This window comes from Neofelis nebulosa, chromosome 15, assembly GCF_028018385.1.
Source record: "Neofelis nebulosa isolate mNeoNeb1 chromosome 15, mNeoNeb1.pri, whole genome shotgun sequence".
Taxonomy (NCBI): domain Eukaryota; kingdom Metazoa; phylum Chordata; class Mammalia; order Carnivora; family Felidae; genus Neofelis; species Neofelis nebulosa.
In genome coordinates this window covers 45,918,493-45,943,709 of record NC_080796.1, presented here as the reverse complement: position 1 = coordinate 45,943,709, position 25,217 = coordinate 45,918,493, and the positions used below count along the sequence as shown (strand labels likewise).

Genomic DNA, 25,217 nt, shown 5'->3' with positions numbered 1-25,217 from the left:
TGCTCCCACCAGCCTTGTTAGTAATTACGAGGGAAGATTTGAGTTTTGTGAGGGCATGAGATTACATAATTGCAGAAGAATCACAACAAATTACAAATGTGACAAAACTGGGTAAAGTACCATACTATTTTTTTTAAGTGTTTTACACACCTCTATACCTTTCCCTTTTCCTTTTTTTTTTTTTAAACTGCATACTCTTTGATCCCTCTTCATGACCATGATTTCTGTAATGTTGTTTATGTAGAGAGAATAAAAAAGACTAAGTCTTTCTTTTACCATGGTTAATTGAGTTTTTTTTAATTATTAATCTTTAAGATGTAAAAAAAAAAAAAGTCTGGACAGAATCACTGTCTGTGACCTACAAACTCAGGGATTCTGATAAATTTTACTTTGAATGATTCCCATCAATAAAGGAAAAATGTAAAGTGCTTTTGTAATGATATAATCATGAATACATTCCTGATGGGAGAGAATTTCCATTTGACTTAAGCATTGGTCAGAACACCATTCTCTGCTTACATTTTTACAGATCTAATAAATTTTTACAGACCAGCTTCTAGCTCCCTCCATTTCAAACTATATATTTTTCCCTCAACATGCATATACTTCTGATGCTGGATGCTATAGGACACATTCATATCCTGATAAGACATTTGTCCCTGCCCCTTCCTACTCTGGGATGGGAAGCAAAAGCCTAACATTAACAGACTGCAAACCCATAAATACATTCCACTGAACTCAAGTAAATGTATCTGCAACTCAACCCACCTTGGCTGGATCCCCAAATGCCTGCTGCTATCTATCACCACCCAACTTGAGAAGTGTTGACGGAGGGGAAGCCGGAGTATAAAGAAAAAGTGGTCCTAATCCATCCTGGTTTAAATACTTCGTTAGAAGATTTTACAAAAACATATGACCGTGTGAACACATGGACAAGGCTCCTCTTTTAGGGCTTTGGAAGGGACCCATGGGAGTGGGGGCCCTGAAGCTCAAATTTCATTAGCTTCACGGTAAATTTGCCTCTAATAAATACAAAATACTGAAGACAATTCAAAAGTACATAGGAAAATACACGTAAACAACTTTACAGGTACAAAATATTATAGCGGGAAAAATGAATGCTTTACTGCTTGCTTACGCTTAACAACTTGGAGGAATCAAAGAAACAAATGCTGAATGATGAAAAGTGAATCCCACGCGGCTAGATATATATTGTTTTTATAAAGCTCAAAAAGAAGGAAAAGGAAACAATGTATCAATTAGGAATGCATCCAACTCTGATAAAACTACTAAAATGGAAAGGAGAGAGAAAAGAAATCCAGCATAGTGGTCGCTGAGGGAAGCAGCAAGGTGTTCAATCTGAGATGAAGGGATATATGCTTATACCAATAACGTGGCGGAGTCACAGACTTTCGTATTATCAGCACGCTTTAAAACTTAACGTTAATTGCTCAAAATGCTATTTTGTATGCACCAAACATTAGGTTGAAAGTATTTCTGAATAGGTAAGAAAAATGTTGAAGTCGGCAAACTTGGCTTTCCTCCTTCCTTCCCCCCTTTCTCCGCATCACGATCTTTTAACTAACTACCAGCTGCTGGGGGCATGTGGCTCCAGAATCTAGCAAAGCAGAGAAATGGCAATCCATGGGGACCAAAACCGTGACTTGTGTTATTTTCTGTTTGGTGATGGGTGGGGTGTGGTAGTATGGAAATATTATCCAGCGTATCAAATACATCATGTTAAACTTACTCCATTTAGTTTTAGAGTTATTTTGCCAGCTAAAAGCAGAACGGGTTTTCAGGCCTCTGGGGCCTCTGCCCCTCCCTTTTACACTCAGACTTCCCACTTTCTAAGTGTACCAGGCCCCCGCGCCACCCGCTTCAGTCTTTCCGGGCGGTCTAACTGTTTTTCACCAGTCCTGGCCCACTCGATTACGTAAATTCTTCCAAGAGGATCCCCAAACCCGCCCCGCCCTGCAGAACTTGGCCAGCTCCAGCCACGCTCCGAAGTTTACCAGCAGCCGGGAACCGGGAAGGGCAAGGAAAGGCGCGGAACTTCCCAGTCCCCGCCCCTCCCTCGTTCCTCCCGCCCCCCCTCAGCTACAAGCCAAGCTCCGCCTCCCGCGGTAGCCCCGCCTTCCCCGCCGCGCTAAGGCGCGCCGCGGCCTCCTTCCAAAACCCGGAGAAGTGGATTCTGCGCTCCGCACGGCCTTTCCTAACCGTAGTGTGGCCGAGCGGGTCCAGGCTTGTCGGCAGGAAACTGGGCCCACCGCCTGGAGGGGGAAGGCGGCCCCGAGCGGGAGCGGACGCGCCCCAGGCCTGCGCGAGTGAGCGTGCCGCGGGCCCCGGCCGCTCGGCCCTCCTTCCCGTCGTGCTCCCTTGCCTCTGGGACGCGGGGCGCTAGGCCGCGGCGGTAGGATCCCCCCACCCCCTACACAGTTCCCCTCCCACCCTTGCAGTCGCGGGGTCCCGGGCCTCCGGCCGGAATCCGGCGCCCCGCCCTCCCCGTCTCCTAGCAGCGCCGTGACGTGCGTGCGCCTTTGGGTGCTGGGCTGCGGGGCGGGGGTGAGGGGCAACGCCCGAGGGGAGGGTCTGGGAGCGCGCCCCGGGAGGGATTCGGCTACTGGGAAGCCGCGCCGCTCCCCGCGCCCTGCCGGAGCCGGTTCCGTTTCGCCATTTGAGGACCTTGAGTTCCAAGCTCTTCCCTGCCGACACAGAGCCGTCCCTCTCCCCACCTCCTTGACATTCGCGGAGACTTGGGATAGTAATTCTAGACCTTCAGTTGCATTTTTGTTGGAATTTTTCTGGAAAAATTGAATCTGGTAACTTATCCTAAGAATTTTTTTTGAGAAAGGTGTTTTAGTATATTTAATAGGCTCAAAATTAGGTTAAAAGCCTTGTTTCACGGCCCACAGTCATTTTGCAAAAACATTTTTGGTGGAGATAGGCATAGCAGTGGTTGAGAGCTTGCACTCTGGAGCCAGAATGCCTGGGTTCTAACACTTGAGAATGGTGTGAGCTTGGACAAGCCACTTAATCTCTAGCTGGCCAAGTTTCCTCATGTGAAAAATTATAATAGAATACATAATACAGCATAATAAATATCTATATATGTCCGGGGTGGGGGGGCGGTGGTGCTAACCTACTTTCCAAGCTTGTGAAGATCAGGTTAACAGGTCTTGAAGCGCTAAGCACTGTGGAACATAGCAATACATACGGGTTACTTATTACATCAAAATAGCATTTTTTCTCTATGCCTTGTGGTTTTGATTTTCGAGATTCCAGCTGTGAAGTGTTTCTCCTGTTTTGTGAAAACGTAATAAAAGGATTTACTCCAGAATTTCTGTAATATTTGGTATTTCAAAGTGCAAGTAGCCAGTAAACAGAAGCAGGCAGTATGCACAAGGCTGTGCTAAGCAGTGTGCAAAGTTTCACCACTCCCATGTGTAAGGAAAAGGGCTGTCTGTTTGTTTTCACCAGAGGAAATTGATGAATGGCAGAAAAGCTTGCTGTAAGTAGTGTCATGATGCCTTCTTCTATTCCTTTCAGGCAAAGCCCAGGGACACTAGGCTGACTGCAAGATAACCATACTTTATATGTGAATTTTATTCTTCATTGAGGGTTAAATAAATCTCATTATATAATTTCCTCAACAGAATATCAGAGGATGTTTGTTCCAAGATCTCTAAAAATCAAGAGGAATGCTAATGATGACAGCAAAAGTTGTGCAGCTAAGAAAATTAAATCAGATGCAGAAGACCTTCAGCTGGATGAAGGCAGAGATGATTCAACTGATGCTTTAGTTACAAAAGAAGCCACGACGTCAGACAGGCCCAGCACAGAACCATGCCCTTTCCCCAGCACAGCTGGCCAGTTGGCTGAGGTTTGTTTGGTTGGACCTGAGCAGGACGCAAAGGATAGCGATCTTTCTGAAGAGCCTGTAAAGTCATTTTCCAAAACACAGCGCTGGCCAGAACCTGGAGAACCTGTCTGTGTTGTTTGTGGTCGTTACGGAGAGTATATCTGCGATAAGACAGACGAAGATGTGTGTAGTTTGGAGTGTAAAGCCAAACATCTTCTGCAAGTAAAGGAAAAGGAAGAGAGATTAAAACTCAGCAGTCCTCAGAAAGCTGATTCTGAGCCCGAGGCTCCACTTAATGCTTTTTATGTCTATAAAGAGCACCCCTTTATTTTGAACCTTCAGGAAGACCAGATTGAAAATCTTAAACGGCAGCTAGGAATTGTAGTTCAAGGGCAAGATGTCACCAGACCTATTATTGACTTCGAGCATTGTGGTTTCCCTGAGGCCTTAAATCTCAACTTGAAGAAATCGGGCTATGAAGTTCCAACCCCCATCCAAATGCAGATGATTCCTGTAGGACTCCTGGGAAGAGACATTCTGGCCAGTGCGGATACTGGCTCAGGAAAAACAGCCGCTTTTCTTCTTCCTGTTATCACTCGAGCTTTATGTGAGGTAAGAGTTCACATGTGTTACTCTCAGAAGCAAGTCAGGTATATACCAAGTTTCAGCCTTAATTACATTAAAGCTGCAAACTGAACTATAATCTTAGTCGTTAGTGCTCTTAGTGATTTTGCTTCTGATGGTAGTTTGTATGAAGAACATAATTTTAGGGAATTTTCCTTTTATTAGATTGGACCAAAGATCTTTTCCTTGAAGGTCTTAAAAATTGCCTTCCTTACAAAATATCTTCAACAGATTTTCTATTCAAGAAGTAAACTTTTGCTCTGGGGAAAGAAATGCTGCTGACTGGGTGACCTGCAATTTTTGTGTCCATTTAGCCTCCTTGGATTTTGTGTTTTGAAAAAACTGATTTATACCAAAGTTAGAACGCTATCGTAGAGTTCAAAAGCTACCCTTAAATGTGATTCGTGGTTCATCTTAAAATAATGCTGCCTTACTTTACTTGTGAGTTTATAGTGTATAAAGCACCCCCCCACACACACATAATTACTTTAACCACAATGTTTACCAAGTACTATTGAATTTGTGGGGTCTGCAGTAGGGCAGGAAGGGAAACCAGTGCAAAATGTAGGCAAAGAGAGGAGAGGTAAAGGAGGAAAATTTGGAAAACTAAGAATTGTGGAAGATAATGTGAGGAAAAAATAAAAGAAAGCACCTCATGTTTAAAATATAGGTAAAACTCACTGGATGTCCAAAACAGAGCTATAGTGCAGGAAATAGGACATTTGTAACAGTAAGTGAATCCATAGGAGAGCCAAGGGTGGGATGCCAAACTTTAACTAGATCTTCATGGTTTTCTCTTCAGAGGAGCATGGCTGGAGATTGCAGAGTCCATTTGGGAGCAAACTTTCGGTTTTCCCACCTTGGTTATTGTGGGTGCTCCTCCCTGGCCCCAGTTTTGATTTTTCATTGTATGTCTGTGTTTTATAAGAAATGGGTTCAATTTACACTTGATCTTAGCCAAAAGGCCGAGAAGCGATAGAAATGGGTTCAATTTACAACGGTTTTTGGAGAGAACATCTGCAGTGAACAGAAGGCAGGAGGGTTCATATCCAGTTGGGTTGGAACGTTCCTAGAATCACTTTGAAGATTTAGTCCACATCTGCAGGAATTAATTGCCAGTGCTTTTAGACTTGTTTTTCCCATCTTTGCAGAGCAAAACTCCATCTGCACTCATTCTTACGCCAACAAGAGAATTAGCCATTCAGATAGAGAGCCAAGCTAAAGAATTGATGAGTGGTCTGCCACGCATGAAAACTGTGCTTCTGGTAGGGGGCTTACCCTTACCTCCACAGCTTTATCGTTTGCGACAACATGTTAAGGTGAGCACCGATTTGGTAAAATGCCTTTGAAAAGCATTGTAAGCAATATGGCAGCTAGTTGTTGTTCTGTTTATTTATTTATTTATTTTTTTGCCCTTAAGGAATGTGATTTTAGGTTAAACCTTTTTTTTAACTTTATTTATTTTGAGGGGGTGGCTGGCAAGAGAGAGAGGGAGAGAGAGGATCCCAAGCAGGCTCTGTGCTGCCAGTGAAGAGCCCAGTGCAGGGCTGGACCTCATGAACTGTGAGATCATGACTTGAGCTGAAACCAGGAGTCGGACACTTAACTGTCTGAGCCACCCAGGTGCCCTTAGGTTAACCTTTAAATTCTTGCCAAGCAAGCCTTAATTTTTTTTAAGGTTTTTTTTTTTTTTAATAAATCTTTTACTGTTTTTAATGTTTATTTATTTATTTTTGAAAGAGAGAGAGGGAGCAGGGGAGGGGCGGCGGTGGGGGAGAGAATCCCAAGCAGGCTCCACACTATGAGTTTAGGGTCAGATGCGGGGCTTGAACCCGTGAACCAGGAGATCTTGACCTGAGCTAAAATCAAGACATTTAACCGACTGAGCTGCCCAGGTGCCCCTTAAGTTTGTTTCTATCAGAAAGGGACACAATTTATTGAGTGGCTGTCATATGCCAAATCCTGTTGGATGTTTTCACCTGCATTATCCTATTCAGTTTTCACATTTGCTCTTGAAGGTGGGTTGGCATATCCCATCTTCTATGTTTGAGAAGTTGAATCTCAGAAAGATGGGATTTATCTAAGGATCCATAGCTACTATAAAGTGTGATTTCCTTTTTTGTTTTTTAAGTAGGCTCTGTGCCCAACATGGGGCTTTCACAACCCTGAGATCAAGAGTAGGATGCTTTACTGATTGAGCCAGCCAGGTGCCCCTAGAGTGTGATTCCTGCAAAGAAGGAGGTTATCCCATGTAACCACAATACAGTTATAGAATCAGGAAATTAACATGGATACACTGGAATGCATCAGGAATTAATGTTGCTGCCATCTACTCTTCAGACCCCATTCGTGTTTTACTAATTGTCCCATCACCTTTTTTTTTTTTCCTAATAGCACAAGAATCCAGTTCAGAATCATATTTTGCATCTAGTTGTCATATCTCTTTCATCTGCTTCAGTTTGGAAGAGTTCTTCAGTCTTTGCTTTTTTTTTTTTTTTTTCATGATCTTGACACTTAAAGGATTATAAACTGCTTAGTTTGAAGAAGGCCCCTCAATTGATTAGATTCAAGTTACAGATGTTTGAAAGGAATATCATAGAAGAGATGCTTTGTTTTTTTCATTACATCCTTGTAGATGATACATAATGTCAGTTTGTCCTTTTACTGGTGATATTACCTATAAAGTAACTGTAAAGTTTTATTTTTTCCCTTTGTATTTTGAGGAGTATTTTCATACTGTAAATTTCTTGTGCTTTACCACATTTCAAGCTTATTCTTTATATATATGTATACATATAATATATACATATATATACTTACATAATATACAAGTATATACATATAATATATACATATATATATGTGATATATATATATATATATATATATATATATATATATATATATATATATACTTATATCAGTATAGACTCATGATTTCCTATTTCATTTAAAGGATTATAATCTGGGGGCACCTGGGTGGCTTAGTCGGTTGAACATCCAACTCTTGATTTCGGCTCAGGTCATGATCTCACAGTTTTTGAGTTTGAGCCCCACATCGGGCTCACTGCTGTCAGCACAGAGCCCACCTCACTTCGGATCCTCTGTCTTCCTCTCTCTCTGCCCCTCCCCCACTGTGCATGTGTGCTTGCTCTCTCTCTTTCTCAAAAATAGATGAACATTAAAAAAAAAAAAGCTTCTGTCTCTCCCTCTACCCCTCTCCTCTGCTCTCTTTCTCTCTCTCTCTAAAATTAAAAAAAATGAATTAAAAAAGAAAGGATTATAATCTGTTATTACCATTATTTGTTTTGATTCTCCAGTAGTCCCCAATTTGAGCAGTGGAATCACCGTCAAGTTGGGTTCTGTGTCCTTTTATTATATCCCCATCATTCTTTGAGCACTTTGTTTCTTTCTGTCTGAAGAAGATGTTCATGCTTCCATTGTTCTTTCCTTGCCTCAGCCCTGGAATCATGCTTTTCTCCAAGTTGCCATGATTCCTTTTGCTACAGGATAGTATTTAGAAACCAAGACCTGGGCTCTAGGTTGGGCTCATTGCTGTTGGCTTTTGCTATTGAGTTATCATTGCTTCTAGGACTTCTTAGTGAATAGAAGGATGAAATTACTCCATAATTGGGTATTCTGCATCTGTATTTATCGGAGACCATGAGTTCATGTCGATACTTCCAATTCTAATTAAACACAACAAGATTTGTTTTGGGGTTTTCTGTCTCCGTGTTTGTAACCCTGGCAGTGAGAAACTTGCTACCCATTATCTTTTATATATTTGTTTACTTGACCAATCCTCCTCTATGTAACCCCTTGCCCGTCCTCATCTCTGTCCACTGCCACAGAGTGATGCCTTCTTAACTAGGCTCCACCCTGCGCCCTCTTCACCCCCTGAGACCACCAACACCCTGTGCAGGGCCACCTTTCTATGGAGGCCCCTTCTCACCCTCCTATCTCTCCCACTCCCTATGCTGGGCCGTGTCTTTCACAGATGCTCTCTGAGAAAATGTGTCTGTCAAGGGGCACCTGGGTGGCTCAGTTGGTTAAGCATCTGACTTTGGTTCAGGTCATGATCTCACTGTTCAGGGGTTTCAGCCCTGCATCAGGCTCTCTGCTGTCAGCGCAGAGCCTGCTTCCGATCCTTGGTCTCCCTCTCTCTCTGCCCCTCCCCTGCTCGTTCTCTCTCCTTCTCTCTGTTTCTCCTAAAAATAAATAAACATTTCAAGAAAAAAATCTGTCCAACAAAGTGATCTTTCAAAAGCCAGGGCAAAATAGCCACCTTTTCAGATGAACAAAGCTGAGAGAGTTTATTACCAATAGAGTACCTAAAGGATCATTAAACTAAGATATTCCACGTACAAAGAATCTGATTCTGGAAAGGAAGGTTTAGGATCAAAGAAAGAATGGCGAGCAAAGACAATACTAAGCCTATGGATAAGTGTAAACAAATATTGACCAAATAAAAAGTAGTCATGAACAATTTGTGGGTTTAAAAAAAAAAAAAAAGAAGGAAAATACCGGCCAAATGTAGCATATAAGTGCAGAAAGGTTGTGATTGGTGTAAATCAATTGCCCTTGATTGTTCAAGAAAAAGGTACATATGTCAATTAATTTTAGATTTTATTAAATTACAAATATTTGTTAAAATTCAAGGGAAGTGCTAGAAGAATGGGAAAAAAAAAAGTTTCTAACTTCCAAACTGGCAGAATGCGGGAAAGTGGAAGAGGAATAGAAGGGATGAACTCAGTTCAAAATAATTGAAATGGATTTAAATGCTTACAGTATTTCTGAAGAAACCAAGCAGAGCTCTATAGCTCTATGGATACAGATCCTTACAACCCTGAAATTTTATCATTCTCTGTGAGCTTGCCGTTGTGTTGCTGTGTCCTTGAAAAGTGGAATACAATTGAATTTATTAGATCATTTGTAACTCGACTTTTTGCCAGGCACCGTCTCATTTAATCTTTATAATAATTATCATTTCCATTTTATGAATGTGAGAACAGAGGCTCACGCCATTTATTAAGTGCTATAGCTAAGACTCCTACTGAAGTTTGACTAAACAGTGCCTACTTTTAACTACTCCTTCAACTATTATAAAACTGTTAAGAGCCTTGAGCAACTTTAGAAATCATTGTGCCCAACCTTTTAATTTAAAACGAAATAGCAGGCCCAAAGGGGTTTAGGGATTTGCACTTGTTTACGGAGCCAAATAGCGGTCAGCCTGCCTGCAGAGCCCTTCCTGGTCTGGTCTCTGCCTACTTTCAAGCTTCATCCAAGTCTTTCTTCCCCTTTTTTACCTCGCGGAAGCCTCTGTGGCCTTCCAGCCACAGAAGGTTCTTGGATGTTTTCCTTCCACCTGGTCCTCTCCTTGCTAGCTCTCACTACTTCTGTGTTAGGGTTTAGCTTATATGTTAGCGAGGACTGGACAGATGCCTCCGTTTATTGCATACCATACTGACCTCATGAGTATTTATCTGATCCTTTGTGTTTGTTACAAGTTTCATGAGAGCAGAGACTACGTCTGACTTAATCATCATTGATTCTGAGTACCTAACCTCAGTGACTGGCACATATTAGCCACCCAGTAAGTATATATAGAAAGAATGAGTAAAGGAAGGAAGGAATATTATCTAATTTATTATCTTTTTCTCATTTATTCAGGTTATCATTGCAACTCCTGGGCGACTTCTGGATATAATAAAACAGAGCTCTGTAGAACTCCGTGGTATAAAAATTGTAGTAGTAGATGAAGTAAGTAGTGTTACTTAGAACATTAGTTACATAATTTTATATAGTTTATGAAAAATACATTATAGTTATATAATCTCACTGTGTGTTCAGGCATTTTCTCCCCAAAGGAAAAAAAAATTAGGGATTTTTTAAAATTGCAGTGGTCATTCTTTTTTTTTTTTAATTAAAAATTTTTTCTTGAGAGAGAGAGAGAGAGCGTATGCACACTCAAGTGAGGGAAGGGCAGAGAGAGAGGGAGACACAGAATCCGAAGCAGGCTCCAGGCTCTCAGCTGTCAGCACAGAGCCTGATGCAGGGCTCGAACCCACAGACTGCGAGATCATGACCTGAGCCGAAGTCAGACGCTTAACCGACTGAGCCACCCAGGAGCCCCTAATTGCAGTGGTCATTCTTAAGCTAGTTCCTGTGTAGCATTGCAACTACCCTAAGGTATAGTGCACTGAAATTAAACCACATTAATAAATAAAATTAGCTGTCTTTTCCTAATTGACAGAAAACACAAATCCAACAGCTACTGTATTCTCAGTGATAAGTTTTTTAAACACTTGACACTGGCTATCATTTGTCTACAAAAATAAATGGATTAGTGGCAAATAACTATTAACAGGGATTTTGGAAGTAGCTGAGAATGCTTAATTGGATGACCTTTTATATTTTTTTTCTACGTGGTCATAGGCATTTGTGGTTGTGATTTTCAGTGGTACAGAGAGCAGATAAGCATTTTTATATTTTTGGTTTGCTTACAAGATAAAATAAATATGTTAGTGTCTGCTGATATTCCACCATGTAAACAAGCATGAGGACACAAAACCATGTGTCAGCCCAGGCTGGACATGTGCCGGTTCTGCCTGCAGGGCATTGCACTTCTGCCTTCACACACGTCCCAACAGCAGTAACAGAGCAGAGGCCCAGCAGGGGTCACAGATGTGGGGTCCAAGTGCTGACCAGTGATGGCAACCTGGCCTGCCTTCTGTGGGGCCCAGTAAGTAGCAGTAGGGTGCCAGGGGGTGTGGAAAGAACACCTGGATGAGACCGCAAGACTGGGATTTGAGCCTTTACTCTACCTACTATGGGATGCTGGGCAAGTCATTTAATCTTCCAGACATTGTGAAAATGTCTCATAGACTGAAAAGTCCTGTAAAAATGTAAAATAATGTTATTCAGTCCTTTATTATTTTTTTTCTGTTTTTTTCCCTTATATATTTACCTTTTTTTTTTCCCAGTGAGAATACTTAAGTTCTACTCCCTTAGCAAATTTCAGTTATACAGTATAGTGTTAACCAACTATGGTAACCACATTGTGCATATCAGACCTTACCTGTTTTATAACCAAAAGTTTTTACCCTTTTATCCTAAACCTCTTCCTGTTTCACCCACTCTCTAGCCCCTGGCAATCATTTTTCTACTACTTTCTATGAATTTGACTTTTATTTTCTTATGTTGAACTTTTTTATTTATTTATTTATTTATTTATTTATTTATTTATTTTAATGTTTATTTATTTTTGAGACAGAGAGAGACAAAGCATGAACGGGGGAGGGTCAGAGAGAGGGAGACAATCTGAAACAGGCTCCAGGCTCTGAGCTGTCAGCACAGAGCACAATGTGGGGCTCGAACTCACGGACCGCAAGATCATGACCTGGGCCAAAGTCGGCCGCTTAACCGACTGAGCCACCCAGGCGCCCCATGTTGAACTTTTTAAAATTGCACATATAAGTACTATCATACAGTATTTGTCTTTTTCTGTCTAGCTTACTTTAATGCCCTCCAGGTCCATCCATGTTACTAAAAATGTAAGAAGTTTAAGTCTGAATAATAGTCCATTGTGTATACATACACCAGATTTTCTTTATCCATTCATCTGCCGATGGACACTTAGGTTGTTTCCATACCTTGGCTATTGTGAACTGTTACTCAGTCCTTTAAAAGGTGCTGCTAGGTCAGCATTTTCCTGGTGTGCCTTTTGGTTCAACTGATTTATTGCATTGGATTATCATCAGACTTACTGCCACCCTGCAAGTATGAATGGGCTTCCCATTGTTGATAAGCCCATGTTCTTAAGTTCTTGCCATCTTATGAGCCTGAGAAACGGATCATCACATTGATTTTAAAGTTAATTTCCATTCCTGTTTGCTTCCCTTCACGACATTTCCATCTTTGCCAATTAATAGGGTTTCACAGGACACCTCAGTGCTATGCTCAGAATACAAAAGGAGTATTCATTCAGCAAACCTATACTGAGTGCTTGTTATGTGCAGCCTCTGTCCCAGCTCCTCAGCATTTAAGGAAATGAGCTGGTAAACAACATAATTGGTCATGTACTGAAACTGAAGTCAGCATAGAAGTGCTATTCAGAGTCCTTGGCTCTGAAACCTTCCATCAGTCCCCCAGATAGACTTTAGGTCTTCTTTCCTCTCTGACCTATATGTAGATTGACCAGCTCTAGATGAGTTTGGATGGAATCACAAAGAAATTTTAAATACTATTCAGGCCTACAAAGTACTGAAACCTTATTGGAGAAAAAGACATATACACTTGAAATTAAGCAAGAGCATTATCATATATACTGAAATACAAAGTACTAAAGTGTGTAATGTAGGCCAGGGAATGGCAAACTCATGCTGTAAAGGACCAGATAGTAAATATTTAAGGCTTCAGGGGCCACTTGGTCTCTGTTGAAACTGTTCAGTACAACCATAGACAGTAGGTAAATAAATGGGTATGACTGTGTTCGCATAAAACTGTTCACAGAAACACACAGAGGTCTGAGTTTGTCCCAAGAGCCTTAGTTTGCTGACGCCTGATATAAGCTGTTAGTAAAAAAAAAAAACAGGACTATGTATGATATGCTAATTTTTCAGTGCAATTAAGGTCAAGAGAAAGAAATAAGAGATTGTGTGAATTGGCACTGTAAAAAATGGCCTCTCCGAGGTAATGGGATTTGACCTGGTCATCCACAGATGGAAAAGGATTTAGAAAACTTGAGAATGTATCCAGTATTCCAGGTGAAGAAGCTAACATAGGCAGAGGCAGAAAGGCCAAGTACATGCACTGAGAGACCAACCAGCTTGAAGCATTCTTCCTGAGAAATAATAGGAAGTAAAGTTGGGTAGTTAGGGTGGGGTCAAATTATAGAGGGCCTTGAAAGGGAGGAGGAAGATCTTGGATTTGATGTGGGAAACAATGAGGCTTTCAAAATTATTGAGTTGGGGTGTCACAAGTGGAAAGTGGTGGTTGAGCAAGGTTATTCTGCTGCTCCGTGCAAGAGAAATTAAAGAAGAAAGAATCTGTGGGACAGAGTGGCTAGCAACCCAGACAAGAGGTGAGTAGGGTCAGGGACAGGGCGGAGGCAGTGGGAGTCATGAGGACATCTGAGAACCACTGTAAATCATTCATGAATCTTCTGATGACTGAATATGAGAGAGGATGGAGAAGAAGGTGGTTGACGTGACTCTATAAATGCTGGTTGTGCCTCTAATTTTAAGTAAAGGGCAAGTGGGTAAGAGTTGGAGCTTGGCAATAATATTTGAGTTTGGTTTTAGAAATGTTGAATTTCTTGTGAATGATGGATGAAATGCTGTGTGGATATGAGAAATGTGCATTAGCATCCATGAGACACACTGGTTTCTCTAAGGGAGGAAGGTTGGAGAGGGACAAGGACTGGGGCCAAGTGTCTGCTTATGGAGTTTGAAGATGAGTCTGTAAACATGGTGTAGTTTGAGAGACCAGGAAGGAAGTGAGAACAAGTAATATCCCTGAAAAGAGAGGTCTCTGTTCTAAGAGGACGATGAAGATAAAGGAAAAGGCATGAAAACTAAGATAATTCTTTTGGAATTAGAAAATCTGCTCTGTCTTCCTACCTATTCTTTGGCCTAGAATTCTCTCCCACCCCATCCACCTGCTCTTCCTTTATGTGTCCGTGGCTCTGAAACCTTCTGTCAGTCCCCTAGATAGACTTCAGGCCTTCTTTCCTCTCTGCTCTGTTGACCTCTATGTAGACTTTATAATTTCTTTTATGTTCCTTGGTTTATCCCAGTAATCAAGCACAGTGTTTGCCCAAGTTTCCCTAATGGTAAGAATTACCCAGTGTACTCAGCAAATGTAATAAATGACCAGATCTCTTATTTGGATATGCTGACTCAGTAGGTCTGAGTTGGAGTCCAGGAATATTTAAAAACTCATTCTGGGTGATTCTTTAGGGAGATTTGGGACACACTGACTAGTGAACTGCCTGACAGTGCTTTTTCAGTGCTTAGACTTGATGAATGCTTGTTTGTTTATCAGATGCATTTTTGGGGCTTTTTACATGCTAGACACTGTCCTTGGTTTTGAGGATACAATGGAAAGTGAGATAAGCTCTGACAGATGTATGTGCACAGGTAGTGTGACAGAGACAACAGGGGTTTTCTCAATTTGGTATGGGAGGAGGGCTCTCTGAGTGACTTTGATGCTGAAATCTGAACAAAAAGGAGCCAGCCACACAAAAATCCATCTGGAGGAAAGACTGCTTCCATCAGTCTCCAGCTAGTGTTCAGGAGCTGATGTGGGAGTGATCATGGGGTAGTTGGGGATAGAAGGCTGGTGTGGCAGGGTCGTGGGACGTGAGATGGGGGAATGGTAGGCGATGAAGTCAGAGAAGTGGATGAGGATGAAAACTGGAAGACTGTGCTTAACAATTGGATTTTATTCTACATGTGATGGGAAATTACTGGAGGGTTTAAGCAGAGGAGTAACGGATCTGATTGATGTTCTAGAAGATTCTGGATGCTTGAGGTAGATGGCTTCTGGTGTGGGGGTGACGGGATGAGGAGGAGTCTCACAAATGTGAGCTGGAAAGAAGTAGCTGGATTTGGGGGTGTGTTAGTGTAAACAGATTAGATGCAGGGAAGCTTGGATGAGAAGAGAAACTGAGAGAATTTATTTCTGATGGCCTCTCTATTTTCTGAACCAGGGGAAGCAAGGCCATCTCCTGAGATGAGGGGGGCTTAGTGGGATTATTGAAGAAAAGCAGGGGATATTTGCAAGACATAGCATGGGTGTGCGCGTGCTCTGTGTCTCATAGTAAATTGAAACATTGAGACTTACCATGCTGTGAACGTGGTCCCAAGTGTTTTATATATTTTATGCTCATAATATATCCTCATTAATGCTCATAGCAGCCTTATAGGGTAGCTGCCATTATCATTCCCATTTGTAAAAGGAAAAACTGAGGCTTACAGCCATTCGTTACCTTGGTTAATTTAAGGTCATAGGTAGAGTCAGGTTCAAACCCAGACCATCATGATTATTTTAGATTTTTAAATGTCACAGAGTGAATATTAAAATGTGTGTTCATACTTTAATAGTATGTTAGTGGACGCTTAAAAATACAATGCCTTAGTCTAAATACTCTAAAATAGTTAAATAACTTATTTTTCAAAATTATAGATAGCTAGATTGTATTTAAAAATCAAGATAGCCTTAATCTTTATTATTTTGAAGCAGCTTTAACTTAATTTTTTTCCTTCTGTTTGCTTAGTAATACATAAATTGTTTTTAAAGACCGGCAACACAGGAGTATATACTGAAGTGGAAGCCCCCAACAGTAAATGTTTTTACTTATTTAATATTTTATTATAAATATGCATCCATGGTTAAAAAAAAAAAAACAACTTTGCAAGAAGCTATAAAATGAAGAATTAAATTGCACCCCCTTCTACAGCCTGCAAGCCTTCTCCCCAGAGTCAACAATTGAGTTTCTTGAGTGTATACACAACTGGTATCATGTTATACATAGTGTTCTGTACTTTGCTTTTTTCCTGCTAGCAGTGATTCATTATCACTTAATAAAAGGCTTTCCAGTCATAATTAATGATAGCAGAGGGTTGTATTATGTGGATCTACCATAATTTATTTACTAAATCCCCTATTGGTGGATATTTAGGATATATACATTTTTTTGCCACTGTTAATGCCATAAAAACCTTTGTATATCATTGAAAACCTGTAATTACCCAATGTATAATTTTATATAAATATGTATTTTCCCAATTTATCCTTTACCTTTTGACATTGTGGTATATTCTTCTGTGTAAAAGTTTTTAATTTTTCATGTTCATAATCATTTCAGTTTTTCCCTTGGGTGGCCCAGGGTTGTAATGGCCAGTAGGACTAACTTTAAAATGATTTTATTTTAGGCTGATACCATGTTAAAGATGGGCTTTCAACAGCAAGTGCTTGACATTTTGGAAAACGTTCCTAATGATTGTCAGACCATTTTGGTTTCAGCTACAATTCCAGCTAGCATAGAACAACTAGGAAGCCAGCTTCTGCATAATCCTGTGAGAATTATCACTGGGGAAAAGAACCTGCCTTGTTCCAGTGTGCGCCAGATTATTTTGTGGGTAGAAGAACCAGCCAAAAAGAAAAAATTGTTTGAAATCTTAAATGTGAGTAGTTGCGCAACCCTGTTTTGTAGATTGTGTTTGCATTTTTCACAGTCCTTAAGATTGTGATTTTTAGATGCAGCCTTTGGGGAATTTAGTATAGATACTTAATAACTAAATTGCTTTACCTCAATTCTGTGGGATCAGATAAATATTTATTTATATAAGCTTACTGTATGGATGCAGAATTGCCCTTTTTTCCCCCTATTATCGAAAGATGTTTAAATATCAAGACTATTCTTAAGTAATATTTTTTGTTTGAAAAATTTTTAGTAGTTTTATATATCGGGTTAAAGACAAGTTCTTTCTTGATCATTCTGTCCTTGGGAAATAGAATCTTTTAGTGGTAACTTGTTTAAGCAGAAATTTGTTAAGTGGGTGATATGTGTAGCACAGTTACTTAAAAATAAGGTATTAAGTTAAATATGTTTGTATTTACTTATGAACAGTATTTAAAATTTTAAATTGCACTCAAAATTTTAAAATTATTTTTGCAATATTAATGAAGTATTGGAGAAATATGAACAGCAGTAGACTGTTGTGCTTCTGTTTGTGCATATTTAAAAAACATTCATTTTAACACTCATTTTTCCTCTATAAGCCTGTTGATAACTAGCTTATACTAATGCTTTCAGAAAAACTTCCCATTGTAAATTATGTTGTATGAATAATTTTAGACCTATGTTTTTCGTTTTTCAGGATAGGAAACTCTTCAAGCCTCCAGTGTTAGTATTTGTGGACTGCAAGCTGGGAGCAGATCTGCTGAGTGAGGCAGTGCAGAAAATCACTGGTCTAAAAAGTGTGTCTATACATTCGGAGAAGTCACAAACAGAAAGGAAAAACATTTTAAAGGTTTGGCACTCAGCATTCTGTTTTCAAGGGACCCCCTATTACCAGCTGGTTTTTAAAGCGACCTTTTTTAACTTCAGGCAAGCAGTGACTGTCAGCTAATTGTTCCTCTTGCTCAGGCTTCTGTGTCTTGGGAGCAATAAGCCTGTTCCCTACAGGGTTATCTGCTAAATAGATTACTAATTCAGAATCTACCATTTCTGAAATCAGGTCAGTTTAGACGGGGGCAGAGCAGTAGTTCACCCTTGGAAAGGGTTTGCTTGAGTACATTAAGAGAAAACATTTGATGGGGTTGGGCGGGGGGTGGTTGGGAAGAATTTAAACCACACAGATTTCTCAGGTATTCTAAGACCTTTACTTACTGAAAAGATACTGCAACAACAATGTTGAAGAAAGTATTAAAAGAAGAAAAGGTATCTGAATTAGATAAAACCACATAAGATAAATTCTGAATAATGAAGTTTGTTGCTTTTCGGGGAAGGGATTACTTGAAGGAGACTATGAAGTTGTGGTGAGCACCGGAGTCCTGGGACGAGGCCTGGACTTGATCAGTGTCAGGCTGGTTGTCAATTTCGATATGCCTTCAAGTATGGATGAGTACGTGCATCAGGTAAAGAGATTTTATGTTTCCTCCCGAGTTCTCTTGGGCAAGGCATTATCAATAGAGTGGTAACTAAAAAATAAAAAGTTTTGGGGTGCCTGAGTGGCTTGGTTGAGCATCTGACTCTTGATTTTGGCTCAGGTCATGATCCCAGGGTGGTGGGATCAAGCCCTGAGTCAGGACTTAAGATTCTCTCTCTCTCTTTCTCTCTCTCTCTTTCTCTCTCTCTCTCTCTCTGTCCCCCCTTCTGCCCCATTCCCCTGCTTGCTTGCTCTCTCTAAAATAAAATAAATGAAAAAAAGTGAGACAGTATTCTAAAAAAAGAAAAAATAAGTTTTATCATAGACCTAAAAAGATTTTATAAACTTTATGTAGTTTTGCTTTTAAAACATACATGTATATAAGCTAAATTTTGTTTTTAAAATTTTTTTTTTTTCAACGTTCTTTATTTATTTTTGGGACAGAGAGAGACAGAGCATGAACGGGGGAGGAGCAGAGAGAGAGGGAGACACAGAATCGGAAACAGGCTCCAGGCTCCGAGCCATCAGCCCAGAGCCTGACGCGGGGCTCGAACTCACGGACCGCGAGATCGTGACCTGGCTGAAGTCGGACCCTTAACCGACTGCGCCACCCAGGCGCCCCTAAATTTTGTTTTTAAAAACTCTATGTGTGCCTAAAATGGATTAAAAAAATAATTGGAGGGGCGCCTGGGTGGTTCAGTCAGTTAAGCGTCCAACTTCAGCTCAGGTCATGATCTCATGATTCTTGAGTTTGAGCCCTGCCTTGGGCCCTGTGCTGGCAGGTCTGAGCCTGGAGTCTGCTTCAGCTTCTGTGTCTCCCTCTCTCTCTGGCCCTATGCCGCTCACACTCTGTCTCTCTCTCAAAAATAAACATTAAAAATTTTTTTTTCTAAATAATTGGAAATAACCTAAAATATCAGTTTAATAAAATTTTAAGTAGTGGTTTTTGTTTTTGTTTTTAATTTCCTTTCTATTTCTTACTTAGCGAGCATATTAAATAGCGTTTATAATCAGGGGGAAGAAAAGGCTTTGTTTTAAATTGGTCTATCTGGCCGAAATAAAATTGATCCGTTAAAGTATTTGTTTTTTTGGGAATCTTGTCTTCATCTCTTCTTCATATCCTTATTTGTTCTAGTCTTTCGCCTATTAAAGTTTTGTTTATTTTGCTGCCAAAGATAACAGCAGGCTCTTCTTTCTAGCAGAAATAGAGCTTTCTCTTAGCGTCGTGTTATCTCACTGACTGCTACCTGTCTTCCTTCTCCGGCATCACTTACAGACTTTTCAAGTAAAGCCTTTCTGTAATGTTCTTAGAATTACCTCTGAATGCCACATTTACTTGGATCACCCACTGAAACGCTTTTAGTGCCTTTAATGCATTGTTGCTTTTATTTTTACTCAGACTTAGTAACATAGCAGTGCCTCTCTCTCTCTTTCTCTCCCTTTGGTCCCACCTCATTTACCTGTGCATCAGGGAATTGAGTATTACACAGGAGTTGATTGTTCAAATAAATGAAGTTTATTTTCTTTTGAATTTTTAATAATTTTCTAAAAATACTAAAATACTTAAGAAGCTTCTCTGCTTCTTAAATAGAGCATGCTGATTACAGTTATGTAACTTTTTCTTGCTATCCCAAAGTCAACCCTATTGCTCTCAGTTATTCATGAGTTATCGTTCACATTCACAGTGTACCCTGAGCAATGGCCTCAGGGGGTGTTGAGTATGTAGAGTTTCTAACCTCTACTCAGAATGGCCCCATATCCTTCTGCTTTTCTAGTTCTTATATCTGGGTATGTTTTGTTTGTTTGCTTCAGTAATTGAACGGTACATATACACAATAAGAAATAATACAAATAACAAAAGATATAAAGTGAAAAATAAGTCTCTGTAAGGTAACCCTCCTATTTTTGAGTGGTTACAACAGTTAATGGTGCAGAAATTATAAAATGCATGTTTATGCACAAGTACACATGTATATGCGTACCATGTTACGCTTATTACGTAAATGGGACCACATTCCTCCAACTGTTCTATGCCTTGCTTTCTTTATTAAATATATCTTAGGCATCTTTCCTTATTAGCACACATAATAGGTACCATTTAAAAAATATTGATATGTATGGAGTGCTTACTATATGGCCAGGCACTGTTCTAAACTCTTCAAATGTTTTTACTTGCTTTCAATTGGGCTTGATCTATTTTCATTGCTACATGGTAGTGTATTGTATGGATTACCATAATTCAATAAATCCTTTACAATTTGATGGATAATCAAATATTTCCAATATTCTGTTGTTAAATAATGCTGCAGTGAACAGCCATCTATACAGTTGTTTCTCTCATGCAGTATGTTTATAAAATAGACTTGGAGGAGACTTGCTAGGTCAAAGGAATGTGTATTTTATTTTATTTTATTCTATTTTTATTATTGTTTTTTAAGGATATGTGTATTTTAAATTATAGTAGGTATTCCCAAGTGTTTGCTTTTAACTTAGGGGGCAGGGACTTCTGGGCACATAATTTGGAATTTGTTGAGTCAGCTTTTAGAGTCTAGAGAGTATTGCAGTTATGTTCTTGAACAGCTTATGTTACAGTATAAAATACCTCAGAATAAATTATGTCTCAATTGATAGAACTCCCATGCTATACAACTCACCACTTGAAAGTCAATTTACTGGTTTTTAGCATATTCATATCGTTGTGCAGCCATTACTACAGTCAATTTTAGAATATTTTTATCCTGAAAAGAAACCCCATACCTGTCCCTTCAGCAGTCATTCCCCATTCCTTCTCTCTCTCTCTCTCTCTCTCTCTCTCTCTCTCTCTCTCACACACACACACACACACACACACACACACACACACCTTAAGCAACCACTACTCTATGCCTGTCTTTATAGATGTATCTCTTCTAGACATTTCCTATAAATGGAATCATAGGTATGTACTCTTCTCTGCCTTTTTTCACTTATCACAGTGTTTTCAAGTTTCACTCAAGTTGTAGCATGTATCTGTACATTTTTTATTGCTACATTATATTCCAAAGATATACTGCCTTTCTTTGTTCATTAGTTGCTAGACATTTAGCATGTTTCTACTTTCTGTTTGCTATGAATAATGCTGTGTGTATCCATGTACAAGTTTTTTTTTTAATTTTTTAATGTTTATTTATATTTGAGAGAGAGACAGTGCACGAGCAGGGGAGGGGCAGAGAGGGAGAGATGGAGACAGAATCTGAAGCAGGCTCCAGGCTCTGAGCTATCAGCACAGAGCCTGACGTGGGGCTTGAACTCACAAGCCATGAGATCATGACCTGAGCTGAAGTTGGACACTTAACCGACTAAACCACCCAGGCGCCCCATGTACAAGTTTTTATGTGGATGTAGGTTTTCATTTCTTTTATTTTAATACCAGTCTAGTTAACATACAGTGTTATATTAGTTGCAGGTATACAATATAGTAATTCAACAATTCTGTACTTTAGTCAGTGCTCATCATGATAAGTGTACTCTTAATTCCCTTCATTTATTTTACCCTTTCCCTTCCCCGCTCTGGTAACCATCAGTTTGTTCTCTATGGTTAAAAGTTTGTTTTTTGGTTTATCTCCTTTTTTCTTTGTTCATTTGTTTTGTTTCTTAAATTACACATATGAGTGAACTCACATGGTATTTGTCTTTCTCTGACTTATTTCATTTAGCATTATACTCTCTAGGTCCATGTTGTTGCAAATGACAAGATTTCAGTCTTTTTTATGACTGAATAATATTCCATTTTATATATATATATATACACACACATATATATACACACACACACACACACACACACCCCATATCTTCTTTATCCATTCATGTATCATGTATGGATGAACATTTGGACTACTTCCATAATTTGGCTATTGTAAATAATGCTGCACGGGCGCCTGGGGGGCTCAGTCAGTTAAGCGTCTGGCTTTAGCTCAGGTCATGATCTCAAGGTTTGTGGGTTTGAGCCCCGCATTGGGCTCTGTGCTGACAGCTCAGAACCTGGAGCCTGCGTCAGATTCTGTGTCTCCCTCTCTCTCTCTGCCCCTCCCCCACTCATGCTCTGTCTCTGTCTCTGTCTTTCAAAAATAAATAGATGTTAAAAAAAATTTAAATAGTGCTGCAATAAGCATTGGAGTGCATATTATCTTTTTGAATTAGTATTTTCCTGCTCTTTGGGTAAATACCCAGTAGTGGAATTACTAGATCATATGGTAATTCTATTTTCAATGTTTTGAGGAAACTCCATGCTGCTTCCCACAGAGGCTACACCAATTTGCATTCCAACCAACAGTGTACTGGTATTACTCTTTCTGTACATCCTTGCCAACATATGTTCATTTTCATTTCTGTTGGGGACACACCTAGGAATGGAATTGCTGGGTCATATAGTAAATTTGTGTGTAACATGTTGAGGAACTGCTAGATTCTTTTCCAATGTGGCCTCATGATTTTACATTCTCACCAGCAATATATGAGGGTTCCAGTTTCTCCACATCTTTATCAACACCTATGTTGTTTATGTTTTTAAGTATAACCATGCTAATGGGTATAAAGTGATATCTCCTTGTGCTTTTGATTTGCATTTCCCTAATGACTAATGAATATCATTTCATGTACTTACTGGCCCTTTGTGTATCTTCTTTGGAGAAATATCTTTAAATTCTTTGCCTATTTTTTAATTGGGTTGTCCTTTTATTATTGAGTTGTAAAAGGTATTTATATATTCTAGAAGATCCTTATCAGATACATGATTCACAAATCTTCTCTTCTAGTATGTGAGTGCAGCTATATTTTATATTAGTTTTTAGTTTTATTGGAAAAATTCAGTAACATAAATAAAGCAACATTTCTTCTCTTGTGCCCAGTCTCATTCCATAGATGGCCATGTTTTGTTTTGTTTTTACAACGTTAAAAATGTCCTATATATTGGCAGCAATGATCTAATCGTTTAAATACTCTGAATATAGACTTTGTTCTACATTTCAGTTAAGGAGCAGAAATTGACCATGACTGTGTATTTACCCCCTTCTTCTGAAGAGTTTCTCAGTATATTTGGAGACAAGTAAATTTTGTTCCTTATCATGTATTTTCATCACAATTTTGTGTTCATTTAATTTTATCAAAATGAGAACTTTATGCAAAAATGAGTTCACTTAAATCTCACATTTCAAGGCACTGAAGTACTCTAAAGAGTCCTCTTGCTCTAAAAGCAGTAGCTTTCAGAAAGTTTTTACCTTACCCCTATCCACAGTAAGAAACATCTTCATGTCATTGGCCACCCCCTCACAAGATACCGGAACTGAAACACAGGGTTCACAAACAATCCTTACTGGTATTATATGTGATCACTTTCGTATTTTCTGTTTGAGCTATTTCATTAAAAAGATGCTGGTGGCAGTCTACCTAAATTGATTTCACAAAATACATTGCGATGTACAATACAAAAAGTGCTATGGGAATGATGAACGTTAATCTTAGTAAAGCCTCTTTAAATACTAATCTTAATTTTCTTGCAAGAGACATTAAGGTTTTATATGAACATTTTGAAAATGTCCTTTGCGTTTCATTTCAGGTTGGAAGAGTGGGGAGATTAGGTCAAAATGGAACGGCGATTACTTTCATCAATAACAATTCAAAAAGACTCTTCTGGGATATTGCAAAAAGAGTAAAACCCACAGGATCCATTCTTCCCCCACAGTTACTAAACTCCCCTTACCTTCACGACCAGAAAAGAAAGGAACAACAGAAAGATAAACAGACACAGAATGATCTGGTTACAGGTGCTAATCTTATGGACATTATTAGAAAACATGATAAAAGTAATTCTCAAAAATGACTTGTTATACCACTGAACAATTTTTTATTGTGTATGTTGTCCATGAAATTTCTGTATCTTATTACTGTATGGTTTGAATCAATGGGACATGTACATGAAGCAAAAAAAATTTAACATAACTTAAATTTTTTTAAATTGAGTATCAGATTTATACCACCGTATTATATTTATTTCCCTTTAGCTCTCATAAATTAAAAAAAAATCGGAAAATGAATTGCTAAATAAAATAAAATTTTTTCTGTCTAGACAAAGCCTTTTTTTTCCCCCCAATACTCTTGGAGCTGCTGTCAGAGCCGGACACCTGCACAGCGAGCAGTCAGACTCAGAATGGTGATAGTTTCGTTTAGTGTCCCCAGTGCGCTGCGGGCACATTGGCACTTGGGTTATTGTTGAATAAATGAATGTTAGGAAGAAAGTAAATGATGGAAACTGGAAGAAATGATTGGTGCTTCTTTAAAAGATCAGTGTGAAATATGTTTTATTCTCAGTTGTTTTCCCTTCAGCTTGGTAAACATTTTTTTTTAATACAACTTACTGTCAAATTGGTTTATATACAACACCCAGTGCTCATCCCAACAAGTGCCCTCCTCAATGCCCATCACCCACTTTCCCCTTTCCCCTGCACCCCACCCACCCTCAGTTTGTTCTCTGTATTTAAGAGTCCCCTATGGTTTGCCTCCCTCCCTCTCTGTTTGTAACTATTTTTTCCCCTTCCCTTCCCCCATGGTCTTCAAGATCCACATATGAGTGAAAACATGATATCTGTCTTTCTCTGACTGACTTATTTCACTTAGCATAATACCCTCCAGTTCCATCCACGTTGCTGCAAATGGCCGGATTTCATTCTTTCTCATTGCCAGGTAGTATTCCATTATATATATAAACCATATCTTTATCCATTCATCAGTTGATGGACATTTAGGCTCTTTCCACCATTTGGCTTAACATATAACATTCCACAATGTTATACTTATGGGCTGCTTATTATCAAAATAATGTCAAGTTATGTTAATGCTGCATTGCAATTACAGTTTTATGTTAATGTCAGTTTGCTAATTCACTTGATAATATTAAATAATGGAACGAAGGATAGGTGTTTTGCTTTGATACGTCAGTACTTTCATTTCTTTAAAAACTGTTAGTTTCAATTTACTTGCAGGATTTAGATAGTATGTTACATAAATATTGACACTTAAGCTTTATATCCTAAACATCC

General features: G+C 39.3%; 1 protein-coding gene across 4 annotated transcripts; it reads left to right on the top strand.

Moving 5' to 3' along the window:
* Positions 1–2,142: 2,142 nt before the first annotated feature.
* Positions 2,143–24,252, top strand: DDX59 (DEAD-box helicase 59). Of its 4 annotated transcripts, none has more exons than XM_058700084.1 (8): positions 2,143–2,327; positions 3,657–4,474; positions 5,638–5,805; positions 10,157–10,246; positions 16,423–16,674; positions 17,371–17,523; positions 18,002–18,130; positions 23,738–24,252. In XM_058700084.1, exons 2-8 carry the CDS (start codon positions 3,668–3,670, stop codon positions 23,999–24,001), a joined length of 1,863 nt encoding a protein of 620 aa, XP_058556067.1. In that variant the 5' UTR covers positions 2,143–2,327; positions 3,657–3,667; the 3' UTR covers positions 24,002–24,252. The 4 variants fall into 4 exon arrangements, with proteins under 4 accessions (XP_058556067.1, XP_058556068.1, XP_058556065.1 ...); XM_058700085.1 differs by having other exon boundaries at positions 2,143–2,413; positions 16,498–16,674; XM_058700082.1 differs by having other exon boundaries at positions 2,144–2,413.
* The last annotated feature ends 965 nt before the right edge of the window (positions 24,253–25,217 follow it).